This window comes from Lonchura striata, chromosome 8 (genome assembly GCF_050655825.1).
Source record: "Lonchura striata isolate lonStrDom1 chromosome 8, ASM5065582v1, whole genome shotgun sequence".
NCBI lineage: Eukaryota > Metazoa > Chordata > Aves > Passeriformes > Estrildidae > Lonchura > Lonchura striata.
Genome location: NC_140710.1, coordinates 6,895,053 through 6,921,794, shown reverse-complemented (window position 1 = coordinate 6,921,794; position 26,742 = coordinate 6,895,053). Strand labels below are relative to the sequence as shown.

Below are 26,742 nucleotides of genomic sequence, written 5' to 3'. Positions count from 1 at the left end.
CAAAACAAAGCTTGTACCCAGACACCTTCCTGTAAAAAGCAAAAATCAAGTGATTTATCACTCATGCTTGTCTGGTTTTTGCTTTGAGAAAGATTGTATGGTTTTCCCTTAACTCTCGCTTCTGCAAGAATTAATAGGGAGAGAATGTTTTCTTGCTGTTCATGGACAACATGTATTAAATGAATCCTAGTTTGTGCAAACATAAGGAGTCTGTATTGTAAATAAGCTATAGACTAAATGGATGCTGTGATAAAGCTGCACTAAGCACAGAACAAGTTACCCTTCATAGATGGGCTGTAGTGAATTGTGACAGTGACAGCCTTAGCTTAATTGTTTGGTCTTAGGAGCACTGTGTGCAGAAGATGCTTCCGTTCTGGTTTGGTTCTCCCGAGACTGCAGTGTGCATTGCTGGGGTGACAGCAGGTGATTCTCCTTGGTAAAGAGGTAGAGGATGAATGAGATTGACATTGCTGGTATAAAAAAAGTGTCAGACAAGGATCAGGTTTTGAACTGGTCTCATGATCAGATCTCATTTTCCCTTGATTTGAATTTTCTCTCTATAGCTTACCTCCTTTTTACAGTGAGCAGCTCTATTTGTTGGTAACTGTTGTGGAAACAACAGCAGGGAAAAAAAATGCAAGTCATTTCACTTGACCCTCTTTATACATTGTGAATATATCATCTCAATGATATTTATGTAGCCTTCTCCAAATCCTCTACTTCATCTAGCTTTTCATATGAGTTGCAGTCATTCCTTTTCATCCCAGGAGTGTGTTTTAAAAGACTTCTGAAGGCTCACAGAGTGGTGTTCTGAAATAGACCTGCCTGCTGGAGTAGGGAGTGCCTTGAATGTCAGAATTCTTTGGTTACTCTTGCTTAAAAGACAGACAGCAATCTCCCTGCCATCCATCTATAGGTTCTATTTATTGCAAACATCTCAATCTTGAGGAACGCTGGGAAAAGTGGAAGAGTATGTGCAGGCTTGCTTGGAAGAGCCACAGGTGGACAGCAAGTTGCACTGAGAAGCAACAGAGAAGCTCACCCCCTAACGAATTCCTTCCCTAAATTTCACCAAGGTTTGAACAGGCAAAAGTGGATGTGGAGAATTGGTGGTGAGCATTATTTATCTCCTGGTCCCAAAGGCAGAGTGACTGAGGGCTGTTACAGTCTGACGGCTGCTGCCTGGCTGATGCGCGCTGAGCTGTCAGACGTGCCCTACTTCCAAGGGAAGGATTGTGTATGGCTGTCAGGAGGGCAGCTTTAATTAGCTTTTACATTTGGGCAGGGGACAACAAAACCACAATTTGAGACAGTTCACATCGCTGCTGTCCCATTCTGTGCTTGTTCTCATGACTGACTACTTATAGTGGGGATCGTAGTTCTTTGATGTGGTGTTATATTCTGCAGTAATTCATTTCCAAATAAAAAGGATTTTTCTAACCATTTTTTAATTTACTTGGTCACAGGTGGACAATTAAAAGTTGTACTGATCTCTAAGTTGCTGCTAGAATAGTTTCCTGCAATAGACTTTGAGAAAGTAGTTTGCTTCTGCTTTGCTTGTGGCAATGATTGTTCTTCATAGAACCAGCAGGAATTGTGTATCTGTAGAGCTTCAGAGTAGAAGAGATTATAGAGCACTTAACACATCCTGCCAAAACGTTCCCTGGATTAATTTCCGCTTGAGCTAGAGCATAGCTTTCAGAAAAAAAAATCAAGCCTTCAGAATTTCCAGTGGTAGAACTGACAAAATGGTTGGTAGATAGATACTTAAATTTGTGTTACCTTCAATGTCAAAAACACAGAGTAAATGGCTTCCACAGGAAAACAGCATTTGCTGTATTATTTCTACTCTGGTTTCACTTGCCAAGCAGTAGGACTTGGGATACATAACTCCATGGACAGACATTAGTAAGAAAAAACAATTAAAATTGTACTTCAGGTGAATATTAATGTAGTAGTGTTCAGGTTCAGCTTCATTCAAATTACTATCACTACTTCTTTGATCATCAGGTAGGCAGAGTGACCCCTGTATATCAACTGAAGGAGTTCTTGTGCTGTCGTCAGTTCTCACAGCCCCATCACCAAGGCAATGTCTTGCTCAGAGCACTTGCACCAGGACTGGGCTCTGCCTCAGTAAAGCACAGGCAGATCAGAAGTAGCAATTTTTCTTTGTTTCTGATTCTGTGACTTTTATGGCAGCAATAGTTTTAACTCTTGTGTCAGTGTTGCAAGCTTGGTGTAGCCTGTGTCAGTCTTTCATTTCAGCATTCCTAAAGCATGGCACAGTTAAATTGGTTTGTCAGGACATAATCTTTGTGCTGTGCAAATGTGTGTATTTGTGGTTTACTGAGGAACTTGAATTGCTTTGTGCTTTCCCTCTGTCTTTTGTACTTATCCTTTCCTCCTGTCTTTCTGCAGTCAATTTTCTCAAGTGAGGAGTTTGGGTTTTTTCCATTTACTAGTGGAAATAAACAATTTAGAGCCAAGAGATAGACCTGTAGGCGAGCCTCCTGTTCACAATACCCAGTAAGATCCGTTGGCTTTTTTTATCCATTTAATGTGTCCCCTGTTAATTTTGTTTTAGTCAATTAATACAGTACCAAATCAAGTCCTTTAGAGAAGACCAAGTATATCAATGTTGATTTAATGGCATTCTTAAAATTTATAGGTCAACTTGTAATCTCATCAAGAAGGTTGTCAGTTCAGTTTGACAGAATCTAGTTTCCATAAACTTAATTTGATTGACATTGATTTTATTACCCCTCACTAATTGTTTATTATTAAAGTCCAGTATTGAATATACTGTAAATTTGCCTTGCTCACCATTAGACTGCTGGACCTCTAAGTACTTGGGCTGTCCAGTCCTCCCCTTTTGTTCCAGTGCAAACATTTTTCCTCCAGGCTCCTGGAATTTGTTGATCACAAAAGAGAGCCATTAGCCCCTTTTTTTGGAGTCTGTTTTCTGTAAGTAATCCAGATAATTTCATTTAAACATATGTAACTTCAGGAGCTCCTGTTTAGCATTCACCAGGGTATATCTTCACGTACTTGTTCAGGTGTACATAATACCTCTTGTCTCTGTACTGTTACTATTGGTATCTCCTGGTGAGTCAGGATCAGTGTTAAGAGATCTTTTTTCTGTAACTTAAAAAAAAATTATTTTGTTATTCCAGCCTTTACTAGCCACAGGGGTTTTATGCCCTTTTTTTATCGGTTTTCTGTGACATTTCTGTTCTAACTTATAAGAGTTTTTTAATGTGTTTTCCCTTTACCTCTTAATATAAATACAGAATTGGCCAATGACGACTGGCGTACAGAGGCAGGTCTTTTGACACTGCCTTTTTCACAGTTGCAAGTTTTTGGATATATGGATAAAAATGATACAGGGTGAATTGTTTTGGGTTTTTTTTCCACCTATCTTCTTTCTCGTGACTTGTTTTAAGTGTAATTTTCAGCTCTGAAATTGAACTTTCTCAAATGTGAAACATGTACACTTCCAGCTTGGGCTTGGCTTTGCGTGTTTTGTTTGGGGTTTTTTTAGGACTGTCAAGTCCTTGATAACTTTTAACCCTGTTACTGCTCATTTTTAGACCTATTCCTTGCCAGATTCTGGGAGGTCCACTATACATTTTCTGCTGCTAGAGAAAACATTCGGAAAGAGCAGTGGGAACAGCAAGATAACAAGGTGTTGTTTTAGGATCATCTAGAAATATCTCTTGCCTGACCTCCTGAATCACAGCATGTGATGAACTATTGGATTCCAAATCACAGAAAATATTTACTATTTACAGTGCTGTTCCTGGGAAGTGTAGCATGGGAATGAACTACAGTGTCTGTGTGGGATCCCACTGAGAGGTCCAGCTGCTTGCTTTGTGCTGCCAGATTGTGTCCAAAGAAGTGTTACCCTTTTGGAGTAATGCAGGAAGAGCACATGATGAAGAAAATAGGGAAGTTCATACTGTTTACTGTATTCTGGAACAAATCCTTTCCTTTCTTCACCTGTTACAGTTTTTAGTTCTTTCCTATCTGGAGTCTGTTTTGTCTGACATAAGGTACATTGCTCTTGAGAGGAATTTGAAACTCATGTTTTTAGCTGCATGTATAAATTTTTTTGGCTTCTTAACTATAAATGTTTAGCACAGTAAAACTTTATTATGTTTTCCACAGTCATCGTAAAGCTTTTCACAGACAAAAAACTAATCTGAGATTTTATTTTTCTTTTTGACGCTGGAGCGTTTGTCAATTTTTAAACACATGATTATGTTTAGTTGAGATGGTTGAAAATACAAAGTAACAAAAAAAAATACACCCCTGAAGTGGAAAGCTCTAAATGGGAAGTTTTTCTTCCCTTCAGCTTCACTGGTAGAGTAAGGTCTATGCCAGGACGCAGCAGAAGGAATTTGCTGATGGAAACAACTTCACTGAGCTTTCAATGGACTGTGAAGGGTGTGAAGTTTGAGTATTTTTAAGATAAAAGAGGTATTCATTGAATTAACAGAAATTCAGTGCTCAAAATTCTGAGTATTCACCCTTTTTTGTGAGACTACAGTACAGCTAATATAGCAATCAGTGGGATATGAATGCGTAACCAAATGCTTCTGAGTAACAGGCCTGCAGTCCTGTTACAAATCTCATCTATTTCTTGACGTCCAGGAGCATACACACTAACAAAAAGAAATCATGTTTCTTCAGACCTGTTATTTGAAAGAAGATTGGTATGACAGTGTAGTAGTTTTCATTAAGCCAAGTTCTGCAGTCCTGCATGCAGACAAGAGCAACTTTATTTGTTTTGGTATTTGTTATCCTTCACCTTAGAGAACATTTAGACATTGCCACTTGATAGTGAGAATGAGATTATGGTATCCAAATAACTAAAATGCTGCTGGGGGACTCAAAAATAAGGTTGTGTAATTGTGAACTCATTATTTTCTTGTATTGCCATTGATTTCACTTTTCCTACTGCTAGTGCAGTGGGTTTGCTGTCCATGGTCTCGCTTGTGTAAGTGCTTACAGAAGTGAGAATGTCTCCATGGGAGATTGTTGAAAAGTAGAGGTTAGTCAGTCCGTGTGCCTTGAGAATAGTGGTGGCTAGACATGGGAGCCCAGGATCAGACATTGGACATAAATCCCAATCTCATATCAGCTACTCCTGCCCTGTGTACCTCTGAAGTCCAGAGATGATTAACAGAGAAAGGATAGAAACACAGGTTATCCAAGCTCTGGTCCTTGTGTCTCCTTCCCCCCTTAAAAAGATGTTTGTTTCCTAGATAATGTCTTCCCTCTCCCTAGGATTGTTTAGGATTAAATGTATCAAAGATTTGATGTGTTCAGAGGCACAGGGATTGGGGCTGTATAAAATACCTCAGGTAGGCAAACAGAAGAAGGCATGGCAGGGAAAGTATCTTTATTTTGGCTCCAGGCTTTGTGCTCAGCCAGACTTCAGGTCATTCTTGGTTAATGTCATGTAACTTGGGTAAGAATATTTTTGCTGAGATTAGTTCAGCTCTCCAGGAAGACTGAGTATGTTTTTTATACTGTTTTGTGAGGTTAAATTGATGGGATGGAATTGCTCCCTGGCTGTATTGTATGTTAAAACAGCCATTTCTTCTTCTTCGCCTGCATGTGGGCATTTCAGGCAAGAACGGCAGTGTTTCCATGGATTTTTAGAGTCTTCCATTGCATAGTTAGCAGCTTTTAGGGCTTTGATCTGATTTCGTAAGACAGAAGCGCTCCCTGTATTTGCGTTACAGCAAACGCTGTATTTTTGGTGGTGTCTGACTTTGAGAAACACACAGATGCTTTTTTGTAGTCCAGGAGACAAAGAAACAAAGCTTTGTGCTGGGAGGCAGGATCTGTGCCTCCAGGGGACATCAAGGCACTTGGTGTGCAGCTGCCTTCCCAACCTCCCCTTCCTCCTGGTGAGCAGGAGCTGGGTCGCTGCTTGCTGCTCCCGTGGCTAGAAATCTCCACAAATGCTGCTCCTCTCCTTGGGAGGGGTTTTCACATGTTTCTTTTCTCACTGCCTGCGTGAGCAGGAGCATTTTGATTCCCTGCACATCAGTGCCGAGGGACAGGTGGTTTTGTGGCTTGCTGTGCTCCAGATACACAGAAAGGGTGTATGAGAGGGAGCCTGACAGGATGGTTCACCTGCCTGCTTAGGCTTACTGATTCTTGAAATGTGATTATCTGTGTGTTCATGATTATATGTTCCGAGTTCATGTGCCTAAAGAAAAAAAAAGCTGTGTTTTCCAAACATGCAAAATAAGTTCAGTAGGATGCTCGAAGGAAGGGATCTGGAAGCGGCTGTCTGTCACGTTGCATTAATAGAATTGGTGCTGCAAAGCTGCTGCTCGGGAGCTGGGAGAAGATCCTGAGAGTGGGTTCTCCCAGCCCTGTGCATGTCCATGATCCCTGCAGTGCCCACAGCACGGCCTCTCCAGCCCTGTGTCACTTACCCCAGTTATTAACCGTGTCTGTTCTGCTGCAGGCACACACACGGGTCTGGCTGGGCAAACAGGAGCTGTTGAAAGGCTTTTGGCTGCTGAAGTGGGCTCCTGCCATCCCGTGCACAGCAGCAGTTGTTGCACTGTTTGGGTTTGCTGTCATCTCAAATGCTCCGAGGGGAGCTCTAACACGGTTCCTCGCCCAGCTGCAATTTGGGCTGTCCCTTCTTCTGTTTACTGGCTGCTCGGTGAGCAGTAAAAAGAGATGTAAAGGTGGTTTTCTGTTCCTCAGCTCCTTCAAGGTTAGTGTAAAAATGCAATTTCCTAATTTTGCGGTTTAAATATTTCAAGACTTGTTTATAAACAGCATCAAAATTATATGTGTGTGTTTATTTAAGAGGTGGCCTTGTTACTGGCAGGTCAGGCAGTTATATTTATTAGGAGCTCAGCACAAAACTATTACACAGTTCTGTTGCTGTTAAGCCTCATGCATGCTTTGCAGTAAACTCCTGGGGAAGGCAGGGTGAGGGGTTGCAGCTTCTCGTTCTTACAGAAGGATCTTCAGAGCAGCAGTTTAAAGTTATGATGGCTCCCCCTGTATTAAGGAGATAAAGAAATGGTGAAAATAGCAGAGACTGTAAGGGAAAGCAAGGATGGAATAAGCAGTGTAAGAAAATTGTGCTTCCACTCTTGAAAGTCGTTCCTGTGCTGAAAAATACTGAGTCTTTTTTTCTTTATTTTTTGTGTTTCAACAGGGCAGAGTTTAGGGTATGGATTCGTTAACTACATTGATCCAAAGGATGCAGAGAAAGCCATTAACACTTTAAATGGACTCAGACTCCAGACCAAAACCATAAAGGTAAGACAATATAAAATGTCTTTTGCTCAATTCAGGAACAGGAGAAAGTAGTTGGAACTGTTTCTGGCAATTTCATCACTATTTTATTCTCCATTGTAAGGGGGTTAACGAGCTCCTCCTTGGAACAATGAGCGGACATGCAGAAGATGAAATCTCTCTTCTCCGAAATTGCTGCTATTGTTAAAGAGAGGGGAAAGTAACAGGAAGCTTTTTAAAGCATGACAGTGAGGCTTAAATGTAGAATAGAACAGCCAGAGTGATACCATTATCCATAAACAGGTGAAGTACGTGATGGTGTATTCACAAGATACAGGTTTCTTTATGTTTTCTTGGGAAATACTTTGTCACAGAGTTCTCCTTTAGTGGCACTCCTGTCATTATCAGGTGTTGAAAGCATGTTTCTCAAAAGTTAGAATATGTTATTGTAAAAAAAAAAAAAATCTCAATTTCCACATCCTTAATTTTATTTATTCTTTTAAAAGCTGGAGACTTCCCACCGAAGTCTCTTTATTCCATTGTTTGTAATAGACCATTAGTTATTCAATGACCTTCTTAAGTGGTCTCACAAGAAAAGCAAGCTTCTGCACTGTCACAGTTTTTGCTGCATGGCTGAAAAAGCTGTTACGGAACAGCTTACAGAAGATTTCCACATCCCAAATTCTGACAAATATACAGCTTAAGGGATGTGAATCAAAAAATTTAAGAGGAGCAAACAGCAGATCAGATTCAAATTATCCGAAACTGCTTTGATCATTTTTTTTTGAATGCTGGCTTTTGATTTGCACCATTTTCTTAATTTTTCTTCTGCAGATAATTTGTATTTCAAAGCTAAAAGTGTTAATATAAAAATAGAATTTTTACTGTACTGAATATTGGTACAAGTAATGCCAGTGATGTTGTATCTTGCAAAAAAAGGTACAGTGTAATGTGGCCAATACTGTAGGTTTTGGCATTTTGGCTAAAGATTATAGTTTAGACAAAGTGGTATTCCCTGAAGCAAAAATATTTCTTGGATTCTGGTATATTTCTGAGGATTGTGTCAAGCAAGTTTTTCCCCTTATGTTTGATCAGTGAAGAGCAGAAGAGCTGAGCTGAGGGTTATGAAAGTGGTGGAGCAGCTGCATGGATTTCATAGAAAAGGCTGCTTCCAAACCTCCCTCAGACCATCCAGATTCCATCCCACAGATAGGCATGTGGGCCATACTTCAAAATGCTCACAGCATGGTTTTGAAGAGCTAATGGAAACACTTAGAGGAATATGTAAGGCAAGGCAGCAAAATCTACCATCTTATCAACTGCTGCAGGTGGAACTGCAGGCTTGGACTCAGCAGTTTCCACTTACAGTGAAAAGTTGCTCTCCAAATTGCTTTTAAAGGCACATTATCAGGAAAAAAAATTATTTCGAAAATACTTTTTAAAAACTCAGTAGAACCTGAAGAATCTAGATCAGTTTTTCATGCAGCACATGTATATTTTGAACATTATTCAACCGTAGGAAAAAACTGGCTTTCTTGTCCTTGAGTACCTCTGTTGCTTTGCCTCTTCTTCTTTTGTGTTAACCAGAGCAATGCGATTACATTCATAATATTTCAAGGTTACAGGAAAATCATGTGGTAAAAGGAACTGGAACCCATACCAATGATTATTATATATTTCTCATGTGCAAAATTAAACCATTATGCCTTTTTTATCTTCTTAGTAAGACTTTTCTTATCTGGGAACTTCCTGTGTAAAATCTTACTCGTGGTATGTTGTTTTCTTTTTTTTTTAATTCAGTATAAATTTTAGAAATTCAGTAATTTGTTTGGTGTTTTCATGTTTATTAATAGCTCATAGACTAGCATAGAATATAAAAGGAAATTTGGGGGGTTCTTAAAAGCTGTTAAAATTTAATAATAAACAAAGGGATTGATCTAATCTACATGCACAGGAGCTGCATAAGTTCTATGACTGGGAGGAAGCATAGGATTTGGGTTTTTTTAAATAAAGTTGGGTTTATGCAGTTGCCTAAAACCAACCCAAGGGAGCCTTCTATTCCAACAGCCAAAGTTTTGGCCTCGGGGACATCTAATCAGTGGTTTCCAACCCAAATTTTCATTGCAGAATTGCATGTGATTACCTTACCTTTACCTCCTTGGGTTTTTTTGTATTTTTAATTATGTGGCACTTCTGGAAATTCTGATAAATTAGGTCTGCTTTCACTAGTACTGTGCAGTGGGGATGGAGCTTTCCCATTGTTCATGCTGAGGGATAAATCAGGTGTATTTGGTGCTGCCAGTGGCATTTGTGTTGCTGGAGAAATCTCTGGTTTTCCAAGGGTTTCAAGGTGATGATGAGGAACAGGACTCGGCGCTGCTGAATTTCCTCACTTGCCCATTGCCCCCACATACTGATTTAAAGCATCTCACTGACATTCTTTGTAAGGCTGAAGTATTTAAACTTGTTGGAAATACTATATTTAATTATCAGACCCAAATACTTTAGCTACAGATGCCCTTTACAGTTACTAAAAATGCACCATTGCTGCATTAAAAAACCTCCCCCAAGAGAACATCTCGAAAGGAATTTGGTGGCATATAGTTTTGTAGACTAAAAAATATTTAGTAGAACATGGAGCTGGAAGAGCACTGAACATTACTTTGTTCTGCTTTCTTCATGAATGTGGCTGAGTTTTTTGCTTCAGACAATCTGTAAATATCATTGATGGATGGGCTGAACCTTGGCCCCTGTCCATGTGTGTTGGGTAGCTGCAGTCCTCCAGGTAGAATTTCTCTGGCTGTCTTTTGGGAGCTGTTTTGATGGAAGGAAAGTTGAAATGAGTAATCTGTGAAAGCCCTTTTACAGTGGCAAATTACTTCTGCTTGCCAAGGTCACTGTGGTCCTGCTGGCTTTGTCCCATCTGTGTTGTGGGTTCTGCTGTTCCTTGCACCTAGACTGAACATGAGGTGGCTCTGGGGAGTTATTTGCACTCATTTTTTGACCCCACAAGGCTTAATTCCTGTTTAAAAATAATGTATGTATTTTATGCATGTGGCCTGAGATGCTGTCCTTTTCACTTCTGTAACATTTTTGTGGCAGCTTAATGTTCTCTCTCTCCTGATGCCTTGCAAAACAGCCATGCAGTCACAGAAAGAACTGGCTTAATAGCAGGATCAGCAGAACAGCCAGGCACAGTCGGCTCTGATGTGTGGACTAAAATAACTGAAGAAATGTTCTTTTTATTCTGTCATTGTTATGATAAATAATCCCTTTTCACTCTAGCAGCTAAAATATTTATGTGCATTTTATTTAAGTCAATGATGCCCTTTCAAGTCAAAGTTGAGAGGTGATGATTTACAGAATATCTGCTGGGGAAAAGCATTGGAGGGAGTGTTGTGTTTGGTGGTAATAGGTTATACACATTTTGTTCCTCCTCAGCTGATCGTAGTGCATATTTTATTTACGCCATTTCGTAGCAGCATCATCTTGTGAGAGAGAAAAGCTTCACTTTATTTTTACAGCTAAAGCTTGACATAATTCTGCAAAACAGTTTAGAGTGAGGGAAGAGACAGTGTGTGTTGAAATAAATATATATTCCAAAAATTGAATCTATTTTTAGAAATTAAATTTGCCCATCCATAAAAGCATATGAAAGGTCACTGCTGCTGTTGAAGATTGCCTGGCAATTCAGTTGCATCAAATATCAGAAGGAAAATAAGATGTGTGATGCATGGGGTACAGATTGTTTAAACTGCTACTTTGCCCTGAAAAAAGGACAATGCCTGAAAGGATGCGAAGGAAGTGTTTTACAATTTACTTGGGGATTCAGGTGACCTGGCTTCATTGGAACAAGGGCAGAACAGTTTTGAAAGGAAGTTTGAAATCTAAAAAGAGCTAGTGACCCCCTAAAGTGCAGTCTTGTGCACCCTTCCTTTTTCTCTGTTGCCTGAGAAATAGGTTTGCTTCTTCCTTCCCTCACAGGAGCAGGTACATGCTGTGACACTGCTGGAGGTAAGGGAGATGTCCCCAGAAGGGAAGCAGGAATCTGGGTTCTCTGAGCCCTTGATAACCTCCAGTTTTTAAATCCATCATATCTATCGAATGGTGAAATACCAAACGGATAAGATGATTCCTCTGTGCTCAGAGGCTTTTTCTAGTTATTTTAATTTTCAGTTAAATTTAATGAATAGCATGGAATTTTGTATTTCTGCTTTACTCTCCTGTTTTGATCAATAGGTCTGGATGGTCTTAGTTTAAAATACAGTAAATTAAGGCTGTGGGAGAAGGTAATGCTGTTTTTTCTGAAAATAAAGTAGTAACATTACTGCTGAAAGATCTTCCTATTTATCTTGGTTTCTGTGGCATTTTTCAAAATGCCAGCTATTTCCACAAAACTCAGGCTCTAAATCTGTCCATGTTAATTCTTGTAATTGTCCACAAAACTACAAACCATCCTGTCACTGTAGGGTAACCAAATAACAGCAGCCTCAGACTTCTCTGTCCTACAAAGTCATTTGTCAAAATGATTGCCTTCCAGCCGTGCTCGGCGAAGGAGGAATTGCAGCAGGGAGTGCTGGGGAAGAGATTGCATCTCCTGCACCCCATCCTAGACTCCTTGGGAGGTGTGGGTGCAGCCCAACACAGTTTGGGTGGCAGCCAAAAAGTGCTGGGTTGCTGACAGTGATGGTAGCAGAGCTCTGGTGTTGGGTGCCCTTGGTGCAGTGCTTGGCCAAAACCCAGTGTTGTCCACAGTCTCCCCAGGGCCACCAAGCCTGCTGGGCACTGCCTGCAGCCTCCTGTCCCTCGGAAGAAATGGGATGTTGTACAAGCTGGGTGGTAAGGAGAGGGTGTATAGAGAGATCAGGGCAAGGCACAGGAGAAGCTTGGATGCTCTGCAAGGAGGAAGAGATGGCGAAGTGCTGGGAGTAGCTGCATATGTTGGACTGCAACAAGGAGGGATTTGTGGGTTTGTGTCTTGTGTGCAGTTGCATTGTGCCCCCTTTTTTTCCCCTTTCCTGAAAATTCACATTATTGGCACAAACTGCAGGTTTAGGATGTAGCTATTTTATAGTTCCGTCTAAAATGAACTGCTTGTTTTTATATGTAGCTCACAGTTAGTCAAAGAGGGGTTGTCTGCTGTGGCTGCTGCTCCCCAAGACAAAGTCTTGGACCAGAAACTTGAAAGATGCTGCAGACCTGGAAAGCCTCAACTAAGTTGACTCCTGTTTTGCTCTTTAGGAGCCTCTGTCAGTGTAACCCTTTGGACTTTGTAGTGTTTGTTATCAAACCCTCCTCTGCTCTTTTTGCCTGCAGTGATACTGGTGCTCAGAGGACCTTTCAGTGCTGCATTTGAAGGTTCAGCTTTGGTTCTGCTGCTTTCAGCAGGTACCAGAGGGTCTCTGCCTCTTAATTTCATGCATCTTCTCTTAATCACAATTTCTCTTTTTACTGCCTCGGTTTTGCCAGTGAGTCCTTTCCACTCCACAGAGCCAGAGCAATTATTTCCCTTAGCCTTGCTCTTGGTCCAGCCAAGAGTGTTCCTGGTTTATTATCTATGGATGTCTTTTTTGAAACGATGGGATAGACCATTGTACCTGCAATTATAATTAATCTCTGTAAAATGGCATTGAATCGCTCAACAGTAAAGTGCATTGTCACTCCCCTCCATCCTCCAGCCAAGGGCTTAGGGAAGAGGAAGGACAGAGCAGTGAAAGTATTCCAGATCCTGGTCTTCAGCCTCTGGACCAGAGGCCTTTTGTGTTTGCTTGTTCTGACAAAGCACAGAGCTTTCACAGGAGGGTGTCCCAAATCTGGTTTTGCACAAAATGAGGACACAGTTGAAGGTTTGGAAGTGGCTGTGTGGAAATGTCTCTGCCATAGCCCGTTCAGTGGTGCTAAGCAAATTTTACTAGTTCTGAATGTGCATTAAACAAGTGAGACTGTGCTTTATTTACATGTGTGAGGCTTTTGAGTGGTTGTGTTAAAGCTCTTCCAGTTTGTACCAGTGGGATAAGGGGCAGCAAGTGAGGGAAGGGTTGTCCCCCTTTTAAACTGGACTTCAGGCAGAAAAAAGCCAAGTGACTCGCCCCAAAAATTGTACAAGAAATCCTGTATTTCAGAGAGTCTCAAAAAGACAAAGCAAAGTCTCTGTATTAAGGTCACCAAGAAGTCTGGTATTTTTGAATGTTGCACAAACTTTCTGGAAGCCCAGGGAATCACTTAACACTGACTGCCCCTTAGCTGCTTGTGGCTGGAGAGATGTCCTGGGGACTGCAGCTGCCCTGGGTGGGTGACTTGGGTGCCTGTGCTGCACCGTGATTGAAGGCTCCGGCATGCTTTCACATTCTCCAAGTGAGGAATGGTAGATGCAGAGCAAGATAGATCTCAGAGAAGGTTGGTATCTGCAAAATTAGCTGCTTGGCTGCTGCTCACATGTGTCCAGGGCAGCATGGCTATGCTGGCAGTGCATATCATTCCAGGAAAGGATGGTGTAGTTCTTCAGAGGATACCAGAGTTTAATTTTACAAGGAGCCTTCTAGAAATGGACTTGGATGTTTCAGAAGTCCATGTTAGCACAGGAGTTGCACAGGAAGGCATCTCTTACAGGGAGCAGCAGCAGAGTGGTTAAGTGGCAGAGTTCAAATGGCTGCTGCTGTTTGTTCCATAAGACAAATGGGATGCATTCATGCCTCTAGGTGCCTTTGCTGTGGGCTCTGGCTTGGGAAGGCCAAACCGATTCAATTTATGTTCTGAAGAGTCTCGAGGTTAGTAATTCTTCAGAAAGTTTTCTATATGGGAAAGCAGGTAGGAAATCAATAGGGAAGATAATTACTTTGAGATATTTTCTGTGCACCTGAAGAAAAATGTGCTTTGCCATGGAAGATATGAAATGCTGGACCTTGTGATGCTGCAGTGGTGTTGGGAAATAGTGGTGCAGCCTCTGGAGATGGCTTTTTATTATGAAGAGAAGCCCTTAACACAGGCTAATGCTCAGTGTCAGATGAGAAATGTCCTATTAAATGTTTTTCATAGTTATTATATATGTATTTATAGAAACGAACATCTGAGGCCAGCAAGCCATTAAATGAATTGTACAATATTTTATTATCTTCCTTGCAAATTTGACCGCAGAACTCCTAAATGATCTTACGCAGTGAAATCCAGCGCCGGTTCGACCTTCAGCCGTTGTACGAGTGGACAAACATTTTAATGCTGAGAAATGCCTGGGTCAAACAGTAGCTTGGTGTTCTCTAGCTCATTATTTGAATTCCTTGTGGTGGCTAGGATTCCATACTCTTTTCTATTTCAACACTGTTTCATTACAGGGTGCTAACACTGCCGTAAGCAAAGGAAGGGGAAAAAAATTTGAGTGTGAATATAAAGAATTAATGCAGCATCCTCACGCAGCGCTTTGCGGTTTGCAGGGATAAAATGGGAGCTGGTTTTTGCTCCCATTTTAACTCGCACAGCATAAGGAGCTTCTGGTGTGATGGAGGGTCAGGGTGGGCGATTTCTTCCTTTGATAGCTCACACATGGGAAGACATCCCATCCTCAGCACTAACTGAATAATAGCTTAAAAGCAGGATGGCACACTCCAACTGATCGATTTGTCATTGGCTGACCTCAGAGGGAAGATGAAAAAGATTCAAAAGCAGATAAATAATTGACATTACCAGCCTTGAGTCCATTCAGCTCCGCAACCTTTTCTCCTTGATATTAAAGACGGCTGAGTTGCTTTTGGCAGCTTCTTTCTTTGGCTCAGGCTCCCCTGCAGCCTGAATGTTTGATTGCAGGAGGAAATAAAAACTAGACCTGAGCAGCAATAGGTGTTCACATGTGCTGTGAGCAGAGGGTCGGGAGTGTGAGCAGCCTCTCCTTCCTCTGCCTGCCTGCAAGGCCCACGAGAGCAGCGAGCCTTCTGTAAGTAGAAGTGTATATATATAAAATGTCAGGCACTCATTGCTCTGGGAAGTAGTGTTTTTTGCATATCCCAGTACTTTTCATCTTCCCTATAATGTGGCATTTGGTTAATGAATGTGCCAGAGTGAGAAACCCAAAGGAAACCCCTGGCTGTTTGCCCAGGAACTTTTATTCATTTTGCTGTTCTCAGTTTTGAGAAATAGGTAAGATCCCTACCCTCACTCCAGAGAGGCTCCTAAGTGTTTTTTAAGCTGTCATTCCTAAAGTAGGTTAAACTGTAGGTGCCTTAGAGTGCCCTCTCAAGGTGAGGCATTGCAGAGTGGGGAGGGAGAATCTGCTTTTCCAAGTGCCCCAACACCAAAACAAGCTGTAGGTGAAAGCACCATGTGATTATCCCTGGTGTCCCCTAGGGTCTGGATTGAGCCTTGTTACATAAAAGCCTAGTGGTGCCATCCATGTGTCTTCTGGTCCTGGATCCATCAGAGGGGCATTCAGAACCAGCAGGGAAGCGATGGAAATGCTGCACCCCATCAAACTCGTGGGCTGTGGCACAAAATAATTTCTACCCCAATATCCTTCTTCTTTTCAGCACCTGAAGGTTTCTCTGCTCCTCATGTTTTGCTTGAGCCTTTGTGCTGTGTGCCTGAGCTTGCCTCTATTAATGCAAATGTTTTATCTAACCTCTATTTCATATTTCTTTTCCTGAATTTTCCACCTCCTCTCCCCAGCCTTCTCTGTAAATGTTAGATTTAAAAGGTTATGGACAAACATGTAAGTTATAAAGAAATTGCCAAAAACCTTAAAATCTAGAATCCTTAGTGTTTGTCTGCTATTATGCAGAGAAGATTTAGGAAGCAAATATTAGTCATTAACATAATTTTCTGTGTTGAGTCAACATCTATTTTTAGGTGTGGAGCGCACAAAGACAGCTCTTTGACACATAAAACACATAGACATCCACTTGACATCATCTGTGTTCAGGCTGAGGCTCAGGAAGAGGGGAAGACAATTGCTGAATGTATTGTGTTCGTGATGGGAACCCCCCCACTTCCTTCCTCGACACATTTTAAGACATAATGCAGGAGAGTACTGATCTGTTTATATTGAAATAAATCAAAATGAAGTGCAGAATGTTCAGCTTGGGTTCCAATATTTTTTCAGATGTGCTGCAAAGTAATTCATGATCTGTGTTGAATATTTGCCATTAGGCTTTATCCAGGAAGTGTTTTTATTATGTTAAATGTGTTTATTCTAAATGTATATATTATTTTAAAAGTGCAGAAGGCTTTTTATGCACCTATTATAATTATAAATCTGATTCATAGGTAGAAGAGCAGTTAAGAGGCTTGAATTAGTAATTTTCCAACAGCACACATGCAGTGCCACAGCTAGATTTTCTTGTTTGCTTGGTCATAATATTTTATGGTCTGGTTCTGGGCTTTATAATGCAAGGGAACTTCTCATGATAAATTGCAGATCCGACAATGAGTGTCAGTCTACAGCTCCCTGAGCAGATGTTCATTTAGTCTAATTTCACCAGTACTTTACTGTTCATCCAGAACAGATCTTGCCAGCTCAGGATGCAAACACAAAGAGAGGGAGCACAAAAGATCACTCTGCAAATAACCTGATCTGTTTCAGACACTTGGAGGGGAAAAAGAAAAACATGCAGGAACTTCAGCGTGTGGGGCTGGCTGCGGCAAATCATCCACACACCCACACCCGTGGGGGCAAATTTACAGAGCCGTGTGTGGGAAGGTGCACATTAATCCACCTCTGAACAGTGGTTATTTTATCAGTGCACTTCAGAACCCTTGTGTCTGTTTTAAGGTCTCTGCAGCTCTTCCTTTGTTCCTCCAGCCTTTCCTGGCTCTGCTGGTTTCACAGAGCAGGTTCTGTCTGAACTGCAGGGCTATGTCTTGTGAAAGAGCAGAGCATTGTCTGTCCAAAATGCCAAGGGTGGCTGTAGCTCACTAACACTGCTCTCCTTTTCTCTCCGTAGGTGTCATATGCCCGTCCAAGTTCAGCATCCATCCGGGATGCAAACTTGTATGTCAGCGGCCTTCCCAAAACCATGACCCAGAAAGAATTAGAGCAGTTATTCTCACAATATGGGCGCATCATCACCTCACGGATTCTGGTTGATCAAGTCACAGGTTAAAAGAAAACTTTTCTTGATACGTGCATGGTTTTTTTGGAAGTGGCAAAATTGCAAATGTCTGCAGCTGGGTTTTTTTGACTTTTAGTGTAAAATGCAGTGTCCGTTTCCTTATAAATGTAACTAGAGGTATAACTACTGTCTCTTTAATGAGGGACTATCAAAATACAGAATATTGTTTACTTAAAATTACTGAGATTGGGAAGAGGATTTTTTCTTTACAGGACTTTTCTTAATTTGCAAACCACCCATTGTGTGAAGTCGAACCCAACATTCAGTTTGTTCGTTGCATAAATGAGGCTGTTCCTTCGAATATTCATCTCTTTGCATGTTTTTACTTCCCAGGGGTTTCTCGAGGTGTGGGATTTATCCGTTTTGATAAGAGAATAGAGGCAGAAGAAGCCATAAAGGGACTAAATGGCCAGAAGCCTAGTGGTGCTACAGAACCAATTACTGTGAAGTTTGCCAATAACCCCAGCCAGAAAACAAGCCAGGCACTCCTTTCACAGCTGTATCAGTCTCCCAACAGACGCTACCCTGGACCACTTCACCACCAGGCTCAAAGATTCAGGTAATTACCTGGAAAAGAACTGAGTTCCACCAGCGACAACAGTGTGGGGCAGGTGCTGTGCAGGAAAATATGCTTTAGTTGCGTAGGCTGACCTGATTTTGTTTGTAAAATTAAATATTCTTTCCTGGAGAATGGGGAGGAAAATCTGCTGACAGCAGTAGTCATGTTGTATTTACTAAAACAGCTGAAGTACTGTACAATCAGATCTCATGAAGGCTCGTAGAAAAAGGAAGGACAGAATAGAGTTACTCTGGTAATCAAATGAGCAGTGACTGTCCTGTTCTCTCTCTCTTTTTGGGTAATGCTTTTATTTTCTGCTGTATTACTAGAGTTTTGATGCAGCTTAGACTTTGATGTTAATGACAGTGGATTGGTAGCAGGAAAAAAGCTGAGTCTGTCCCAGTCAGCAGGAGTATCATTAAATTTATTAGCCTGAGATATCTGCTCTTAGTATAAAGAGCCCTTGTATTAGTCTTTGGTGTGAGTCTTCAGATGCTTTTGGGGATGTTTTATGCTTTGCATTCTGAATACACTGTTTCCATCTGATGCATAAGGCAGAGTTAGCAATATGTGATGTTCCTATTACTTTCATACTTAATAGTTCTCAGGCAACCAAGCTTTCAAATAAAAAAGTCTGCCTTGAAGAAAGAAAGCTTGGACATATTTGCATAACTGAGTTGCACACTGGCTTTAGAGAATTATTCAGAAGTAATTTTAGTTTGTCAGTGATGAAAAGTGCTAATGAATTAAAGATCATAAAAAGTCAGTCATTGGATACATTAAATTTACACTTGTTTTTGTGTCTTTGGCATGCAGCTGTGTCCATTGAGGTTATCACTGAATCATTCCATGGACAGAAGGACTTTATTGTGCTGCCATGGAAAGCCGATGATTATATTCTGCAAAATTTGGTGGTCAATTTAGATTGACATGTTATAAAGGATTAATGCTAAGTGATATATAATAAAATGGGGATAATGTGTTATATTATAGCAGATTATCAGGAAGTTTTCCTGCTCCAGCAGTTTTGGACTTAATATTTTATTTTGAAGTTAACTGCAAATATAAAGCGAGCAGTTGAATTACCAAAAAAAAAAGTTGAATTATAAATTAAAAAAAAGACAAATCCTAAGCGCATTTTTTAAAACCAACCTCTGTAGGTTAAGCTTTTCTCTAAACTGTAGACAAGTTTAAAAAAGGCTTTTAAATGCTCTGGTGGACATTTAAGCACAACCTCAGACTTAACAAAGCAGGCCGGGAGTTGTTAGGCTCCTTAGATGTGTGGGAAACTTGTTGAACGTTTCTTCTTTGAAAATGGAACACTATTAATAATAGTTCCATTGAGCGATCTTGCCATCTGTGAGACATTAACCCAAAGACCCTCCTTCTCTTTTCAGGCTGGACAATTTGCTTAATATGGCCTATGGCGTAAAGAGGTAATTAGAATTCCACAGATTGCCAGATGTCCGTGTTGGCACAGATTGGTGCTACAATTTATTTTTTTTTAATTCACTAACTTTATTTTTTTTATCCCTTCTTTTCTTCCACCAGCATGTCAAATTCTTTTTAAGTTTGGACTTCAGTTGGTTTTGTTACTTTAAAGGCCTCACGCGTGAGTTCTGTGGGGTTTTTCAACCTTTTTTTATTTACAGGTGGGCTTCTCAAATGGTTTAGGTGCCACAGCTACAAGTATTGAAATTGCAGTTGCTCTGCTAAGCGGTGCTTTTTCCAGAACCAAAACTATTAACTTGAGTTTTTAACAAATCTCTGATCTGATAATGGAAAATTTAAGTCAAAAATCAGAATTAGGCTGCTGTTGTCTCTCACAATTAAGACTACTTTTCTCCCACATCTGACATCATAAGTTTGACTTGAAAATACAGCTGTGTGCACCTCAATCAGCCCAAAGTTTCTTTTGTTACAGGTTTAATACTTTGAATTTTTTTTCAGTCCTTGAAATTTATTTTTTTGTTTGTTTAAAATAGCTGTGTGTTTGTATGTGCACGCATGTATGAAAGTTCAGCTGATCTGTCAACATTTCTGCTGTTCCATGAGTATGTTTGGTAGCTAAAATGAGATTGTGTTGTTAGTGTTTCTTTTAATGGCAACATCAGAGTAAGCAATCCTTGCAGCAAAACAAAGATGTAGTCTTATTCCTGATGTTACTCTAAGATGTCCAGATTAAGATGAGAAAGTACTACTTAATCTTCTGAAATGGTCTACTCAGCACACTCGAAAATTACTTGAGCTTTTGTTTGAAGCTCATCCTCTAAAAAAGTATGGTAAGTATATCTTTACAGTAGCTAGTAGCAGACAGCAAGGTGGGGTTTAACCCCTCAGTAACTCAGCACAGATCTGAACTCTTGAGTACTCACAAGAGGAAGTCCAGATTAGAGCTTCTCCCCAGCAGCACCAGTGCTGGTGTTCATGGGCACGTTGGTTGTGTTGGGACACCCTTAGTGCTGATGGGGATACGGTGAGTCAGACTCCCCTGCCTGATTTTATCACACACCCCTTCTCCTGTGTTCTCCCACCCTATTTGTTCCTTGATATCTTGTCAGAAACATGGAAACACTCCCAGTTGAGTGTCTGTCCAGGTGCAAGTCAGTGTCAGAAGGGTGGATTTGTTCTGGGAGGTTTCCTTGGGTCTTTGCTGCTGCTCCTTTGCTGGAATTGGGCTGGCATGGGGTGCAGGATAGGCTTAGCTGAACAGAGGAAAAGAGCAATTACCTGCCTTTATGGGTTATACATCTGCTTTCTCAACATTGTCTGCAGTGTTACTCTAAAAACACAGCAGTGTTCAAAGTCATTTTTCAGGCATCTTAAATTAGTTCTTATCTCCTCTCAGCAAACCTTGGCAATTGTACCTGCACTAGCAAAACCTGAATTTATAGGTGCAGGGTCACAAAAAATACCACACTGGTAATTTCTGAAGCTGCTTCAGAAACAGGAGATTGGCTCTCCCTGTTCTAACTGTGTGGTACTGATGGAAAATGAGACATGCTGATGTGGAAAAAAGGTTTTATTGAGGCTAATTTCAGATTGCTTGCTAGAAGCAAAGCTCCTTATGCGATAGGTGATCTTGTATTTGTGTCATACACTTGCACCAGTTTTGTGCATGTTTTGTTGGATTTACAGCAGCTGCTGTGCTCATGGCACATAAATAGTTGAAAGCTGCATAGCTCCTAAAGGTTTCCAGGGAAAAGCTGCTCTCCAGTGAACTGTAGGAAACTTTAACCCTTTGCATCAGTGCAGCATTTCTTTAAAATGCAAAGCCTTGCAATGCTTTGTGACACACATAGCTTTGCATTGTGCAGGTTTTACACCATCCTTACTTAGAGCATGGTGTATCCCTCAGTGTTGTATTTCACGTTAAATGTAAACATTCCAGAAAAGCAGTGTTTGCTGGCTTATGTATGTTACTGGCACAGTCAGCACTGGCAAGTGATGGACTTGAAGTCCCATCTTCCAGATTTCAAAATGAGCTGAAGCTGTTGGCATGTACAAGCCCTGACTGTGCCTTATTTCCAATCCTTATTTCCACCTGCGATGGAAGGAGCAGTAGAAATTGGCCTTGTCCAGCCTTTCTGTGCTGAACTGTTGTGATAATGTCACTGGTTTCACTGTGCAGGAGAGAAACTAAAATGTGTTGAGATAAGAATTTGCAAAAGTGAAGTTGAGTTGGAAAATTGCCATGGATTTTTAATAGACTGTCTGCAAACCTTCCTGAGGATCTGATGCTGTGAGCATTTGTGAACTGCTCATTTACAGCACAGCTACACCCCAGTGATGATCCTCAGCTTAAGATGTATATTCCAAGTGTCTTCTTTTTCCCTGAATATACATAAAAAGTGCCGTCAGGCGTCAACAGAACAGTGAGCAACCATCAAGTGTGTAGTTCCCTTTATGGTTATTTAATATACACTGCATAATATTGTGCAGATTGTGAAATGTGGAAATTATTACAAGTGTAAAAAGTTTTAGAGAGCACAAGAACTTGCTCAGCAGCAGAGTCTCTCCCTCTGCTCCCTCAATCATTGCTCAGAAAATCCTGAGGAATTATTATTCCATTTTGGTATTGAAACTCATCATATTGAAGGTACACGTGAAACTGGATTTTTAAGACATTTCCTCTGAGCAGTTGTTATTTTAAAACATATCCCAAAGTGTAGCTTCAGAAAGCATGTCAATTTTTTTTCCACCCTGATGAAAGGAAAATTATGTTGATCCTGAGGGCTGATACTGCTTAACATCTTCATTAATAACCTGAGTCATGGGCTGCGCTGCGCCCTCCTCGCATTAGCGGGTGACACTGAATTGGTGAGGAGCAGGGGCTGTCACTGCTGCTGGCCATGGCTGCCACTGGGGAGACCTTGGAAAGCTGCAGGAACACGCTGAAGTTTGGGAAAGGCAAATGTAGAGTTTAGCCCCTGACTGCTGCTACAAGGGGCTTTAGAAAGAAGGTGAAGCCAAGTTTTTTGCAGAGATCAGATGCAGGAGGACAACAATCAGCAGTGACAGGCTGCAGCAGGGGAAATTCCACTTGAGGATAAGGGGAGCTCATTCGCAGTGAGGATGGAGCCCTGCAGCAGAGGCTGCAGGAGCGGAGTTCCTGTCCTTGGAGATTTCCTAAGCTTCCCTCTGCAGGGCCATGAGCAGCAGATCTCATTTGAGAAGTTTGCCTTGCTTTTGGAGCAGGAGGCTGATCAGATGATCGCCAAAGATCCTGCCCAGCTTTTGTTATCCTGTGATGGATCTGTGTTCAAGAACACCTGGCTTTACCTCAAATATCTGAAGACAGCAGATGAAGTCCCAAAGGACAGCAAGGGAGAGAACAGTAGGGTGCTCTATTGAATTCTGGGAGTTAGTCCCTGCACTGACTTTTTGAAGGACCTTGAAGCCTGTCGTGGAAATGAAGCCTCACAATATGAAGGTATTAGTTGATGTGCTCATTAATTATATTTATGTTCTACTTATCCTACAATTGCTGCATAAGCCTTCTTTCATATGTGGCTGGCTTTAGGATGCTTTATTACCTGGATTTTTTCTCCAGTGTATGTCAATTAAGGACCATGTTAGGAAGACAAATAAAATCTACCACTTAGAGACATCTCTCTAATAGTATTTTTAGCTGAAGAAGCTACCATTATTGCTGAATCTTGACAAAGGCATTTCTTATTAATCTTTAAAATAGGTCTTGAAGTTTGCTTGGGTTTTTTCACAGCAGACTAGTAGGAGATGAAGCATTAGATCTCTGTCCTGAAACTTATATCAGTGCTGGAAATAAGTGGCAAATTTTTGCAGGCCCTTTTTACACGAGCTGTTGTTTATCACAGTGTGTGTAGGCCCTCTCTGACTCAGATTGTCCTCAAGCATTTATTTTCTGAGGTCTTTGTACACATCTAAGTGGGGCTCATCCTCAGAGGGAGATGCATTTATGCCCAGATTTGGCAATTTTATTTAGCACAGCTCCCCTCCACTTCAGCAGGAGCTAGAGAGGAAGGGTGGCTCTGTGGTCATCTTCCAGGGACAGGATCCAGAACCTTCATTGGCTTATTGACTTTAAAGTCTTGGACCCCTATAGCTCCTGCCAAGAGATGTATTTAGAATAGACCCCTCTTTTTGCTCGGTAGGTTTTCTCCGATCACAATTGATGGTATGACGAGCCTTGTGGGAATGAACATCCCTGGTCACACCGGGACTGGATGGTGCATCTTCGTCTACAACTTGTCTCCTGACTCGGATGAGAGCGTGCTGTGGCAGTTGTTTGGTCCCTTTGGAGCGGTCAATAATGTCAAGGTGATCCGTGATTTCAACACCAACAAGTGCAAGGGATTTGGCTTTGTCACCATGACCAACTACGACGAAGCTGCCATGGCGATTGCCAGCCTTAATGGATACCGTTTAGGAGACAGAGTATTGCAAGTTTCCTTTAAAACCAATAAAACCCACAAATCCTGAATTTCATATCCTTACTTACTAAAATATATATATATAAATATATATACGAACAAAACAAAACAAAAAAAAAAACTCTTCAAGGCTTATATTCAACCATGGACTTTATAAGCCAGTGTTGCCTAAGTATTAAAACATTGGATATCCTGTGAGGAACAGGAAAGGATTTTATAATGCTTAGAAAAAAAAAAAACCTTTGATGCATTGAATGTTCTTTCATAGCTGTCGTTGTTGAATATAATATACATAGATAACAATGTGCAGGGATTTTTACCCGGCCAGCTAGTTTTACTACCTTCCTTGAAGGTGGGTCTTTTTAAGATGACCATTCACTCATTTGAAAAAATAATAAAACAAAAAACAATTTTTACGAACTAATGGGATTAAAAGCGAGAAAAAAAAGATTTTTTTGTTTTCTTTTCTGTTTTTTCAAAACATTGATTGAATCAGATTGGTAAACCCCCCACGCAAATTAAAGAGGAACAATAAAAATTGCAAAAAGAAGAACATAATTTTGCAACTTTTTTTATTTTTCCTTTTTTCTTTTGTATCATGTGAACTAAACAGTCTTCTGTTAGGGAATGGGGTAACGGGGGATACCTGATGACATAACAATTTAAATAACATTAACAATGTTGCCAAAGAGGTGGTCTCTTTGCTGAAAATGGGTTTCAAGAAAAATCTATTTTTATAAAATATAAAGAATTTTTACAAGAGAATCTGGATTTGAGAAAAAATATTTTGACTGGCTAATTTAGGGGAAATTGACAACTTTGTCATGTTCATACTGCACTGGTAACTTTTTAGAGATCAAGATGTGTGTTTTAAACTGGATTAGTAGATTGTTTTTTGAAGGATGGGCTACAAACAGATGATCTTCGTATCTTTTCATAGCATGTAATAAAAATATTAAATACAGTACGGGAGAGTGTTCTTCCCAGGCACGCAGTTACCCACAGTCAAAACCCAAAAGCAAGGAGATGAGTTGCAAGACGGTTTTTCTTTAAGTCATCAGTATGGGATATCAGCAGAACAAAAGTTAAAAAAATTAATTTTTTGATCAAAAACTTCCTTGGTTTGAGCAGTAGGTGCTACAAAATTATTTACATATCTTAGTATCATAGTTAAATGTAATGTGTTTAGAAAAAAATACATTTGCTTTAAATTTGTTAAGAATTTTCAAATTCACTTTATAGCCCAAGCTAATATAATTGGGCTGTGTTGGCACATTTGGAACACTGTTTATGTTGCTTGAAACACTTATTTATTTAATTGCCGATGTGATGCATATGGCCAAAATCAAATATAGCTAGTTTGGCTAGTCTACTTATTTGTTTACTTAAACTATGGGAAGAAGCATATTATTGTGTCATTTTGTTGTGTGTGTATGTGTATATATAATATAAATATATATATATATAAAGTTATTTTTTCTTTTGGTTAATTTATTATAAGTTGTAACACTTTGCTAGTTTTGTTTGTATATGTCTTAAAATGTTTTCTTATGATACTTAAGTGACAGAGGTATCAAGGTAACTTGTGTAGAAATATTGTTTGATATATTGTCATGTTTGTTGTGAATATTTTTTCTTACTGCACAGTAGAAAAGAAAACAACTGGGTCTTTATTTTAATGTAATTCAGATTGGGGAAAACAGAGCTAAGGGAACAAAATGACTGAGGGGGTGCTCTCCCATGTCCAGTGCACTGATCATTTTAGTATGTTTGTGCTTTGTACGGTTATATATTTAAAACAAAAAAGGGTCATGCTCTTCCCTGAGTACTAGAAACAGTTACTCGCTATGCATAATCTAGTTGATAGTTAAATTTGCTATTGCTTTTCTTGTCTTGTTATATAAAATCTTTTCAATACAAGTTTAGTCTTAATGGTAATAAAACGTTATGGTTATTTATAACTTGTGCTTATTTTGTGCATTTTTTCCATGCTATACCCACTAACTGCATGTAGACTAAGTATTGATTTTTCACACTGAAGAGGCAAACTTTTGTAGTAGACAAATAACTAAAAGCAAAGGCTGCATCATAATTTTATCAGTTTTTTACTTTAACAATGTTAGATTTTAGTTTAAAGGAACACTCATTCAATGTTCAGGGAAACCTTTATACATCATCTGCTATGAATGAGCGCAGTTTGCTGGGAAAGTTTTGATGCATTTGCTAAGCATTAGTGGGGAAGGCATGTCAGAATCTTTTCTCTACGATGTGTTTTACTATCTGAATAATAATAATAATTTAAAAAATCTTTCTTAGGACCAGGCAGTTGTATACTTTAGTTATAATGAATGACTTCATGTTAACCTTGCTAGTTTAGATCATTTCTGAGGGAAAGTATTGTAAATGTTTTTTTCATAACCTTGTTGTGTTTGAATTATTTGTACTTTAATTGTCCAGACAATAAATGAAAGTGTGTAGAATGGCTATGGACTTTCCACCTTTTTAAGTGTGTTCAGATGTTTTAGTGTTCCCAGCCGCACCTCAGCCGAGGTCGAGGTTTAGTCTCTGATTCCAGAAGCAAGGTCTTCAAGAGAGAAACGTTCTAGTCAAACCAGATTGAGCATATTCATGATTTGTTTTTCCTTCCGAAGGCCAGAAAGAATCGGCCGTTTAATTTAAGATGTTGAACACCAAATACCAAACTGTAACTTTCATTTATTTGAATGTGGAAGATGCTGAAGGGTTTCTACTATATACAGTATTTTTACACAATGAAAATATTAACTCAGTCAATAACAACACTTTAAATCATAGTGAGCAAATTTCAGTGATAATAGTTTTTAAGCCATCATTTAGTTTGACTTTTCTATGAATATGCTATGAATGTCATGCAATATGA

General features: G+C 40.1%; 1 protein-coding gene across 9 annotated transcripts in view; it reads left to right on the top strand.

The window, feature by feature from the left end:
* Positions 1-26,327, top strand: part of ELAVL4 (ELAV like RNA binding protein 4) — an 80,139-nt gene extending 53,812 nt beyond the window's left edge. For all 9 annotated transcript variants that reach the window (XM_085585673.1, XM_021529152.4, XM_021529145.4 and 6 more), the window contains exons 3-7: positions 7,199-7,302; positions 17,205-17,358; positions 17,706-17,931; positions 19,329-19,367; positions 23,565-26,327. In XM_085585673.1, the coding sequence (XP_085441799.1) occupies positions 7,199-7,302; positions 17,205-17,358; positions 17,706-17,931; positions 19,329-19,367; positions 23,565-23,892 (851 nt within the window). In that variant the 3' untranslated portion in view covers positions 23,893-26,327. The remainder of the gene's footprint in view (positions 1-7,198; positions 7,303-17,204; positions 17,359-17,705; positions 17,932-19,328; positions 19,368-23,564) is intronic.
* The last annotated feature ends 415 nt before the right edge of the window (positions 26,328-26,742 follow it).